Source organism: Priapulus caudatus, unplaced genomic scaffold, assembly GCF_000485595.1.
Source record: "Priapulus caudatus unplaced genomic scaffold, Priapulus_caudatus-5.0.1 Scaffold302, whole genome shotgun sequence".
NCBI lineage: Eukaryota > Metazoa > Priapulida > Priapulimorpha > Priapulimorphida > Priapulidae > Priapulus > Priapulus caudatus.
In genome coordinates, this window is record NW_014577363.1 from 176,302 (window position 1) to 177,846 (window position 1,545).

At 45.5% G+C, this 1,545-nt stretch overlaps 1 protein-coding gene across 1 annotated transcript in view; it reads right to left on the reverse strand.

Moving 5' to 3' along the window:
• LOC106808746 overlaps nt 1-1,545 on the reverse strand; it is a 17,191-nt gene that overhangs the window by 8,696 nt on the left and 6,950 nt on the right. Inside the window, exon 2 of the mRNA XM_014811588.1 lies at nt 1,260-1,395. Within this exon, the coding sequence (XP_014667074.1) occupies nt 1,260-1,395 (136 nt within the window). The remainder of the gene's footprint in view (nt 1-1,259; nt 1,396-1,545) is intronic.

Genomic DNA, 1,545 nt, shown 5'->3' on the forward strand with positions numbered 1-1,545 from the left:
ATGTGTGTGTGTGCGCGTGTGTGTGTACGTGCGTGCGTGCGTGTGTGTATGTGTGTGTGTGCGCGTGCCTGCATGTGTGTGTCAGTTATGCTGACCTACAGAGACACTCAGACGGCTCGTTAGCCATGCGGTCGTTTGTCTCTGCTTCCCTGTCTGCGATGTTCAAGGACGCAGCGATCAACACATTTATTCGCACGTCTATCTCATCGCTTGATTTATCACCAGAAAACTGCGCCAGTGAACGGAGGAGGCGGTGAGGGTGGGGAAAACGAGAAAATCGAAATACGATATGCATCTCCAGAACGTGTCTTGTCATTTTCGCGAGGAAATTATAGCGTTTTATCGATAAGATTTCCTTAGCACTGCAGGTGACTTTGTAATGACACCCTGCTTAAATTATATACTTCTATATCCGAGTCTCTATGGTTCACGGGTGAAATAGCTCGTTAACAAATTTAGTTATTTCCCCCAGACATTGGTTTAAGCACTCGTTGACATGATTTAGAGTTTCCTTTCCCGCCGTTGTATATTTTTGTCGGGGTGCACCCAAGTGTAAAGTCAGCAGAGAAACAATAGGCACAAAGTGTGTTAGTCTAGTACTGATTAACAGACAAGCGAGGACTAGATTAAGCTAGATTAAGCTAGATTAAGCTAGATTAAGCTAGATTAAGTTAGATTATTTAGATTAAGCTAGATTAAGCTAGATTTAGCTAGATTTAGCTAGATTAACCTAGATTAAGCTAGATTAAGCTAGATTTAGCTAGATTAAGATAGATTAAGCTAGATTAAGCTAGATTAAGATAGATTAAGCTAGATTAAGCTAGATTAAGCTAGATTAAGCTAGAATATCTAGCGCTCAGAAGAAGTATTCATCTTGTACTTCGCTGATACCTTGGGCCACCGCTGGCGCTAACCTATATGACCAAGAGCTGATAATACAATGTATGTATAATACAATGTATTATTAGTTCTTGATATGACGAGTGTACGACTGTGAACGACAGATGGCGCTGCGACGAGCGCATTCGTGCATTTGTGCGTATCTCTGTCCTTATATAAGGAGAACGGAGGCAAGAGAACCGGGCCTTCATAGCTCCTCTAGAACTCGCTTGATGAATTCCCGATTGTACGACGTTTTCAACTTCACGCGTGCCTATTTTCGGTCGCCTGAGCGTCGCTCGTGTCCCGCATCATCACCCGGCGATACCGGACTTGAGGCAGTGAGGGGATGACGGGATGGATAACCAGGGAAGGCGTACCTGATGATTTTCTCAGCCAGCGCCACGGCTATGGCGAATCCGCGGTGATGGCGGCCGCCTGGTCCCGTACAGGAGTCGTCGCAAGGACATCCAGTGTGGTTCTTTACCTTCGTGATCTGTCTATCGAGGAGATTAGCTAGAACGAGATTGAGAGAGCGAGTAAGTGAGAGAGAGGAGAGCGAGTAAGAGAGAGAGAGAGCGAGAGAGAGAAAGAGAGTGAGAGAGAGAAAAAAAGAGAGAGAGAGAGAGAGAGAGTGGGGGGGAGTCTCGCTCGGCAACATTATCT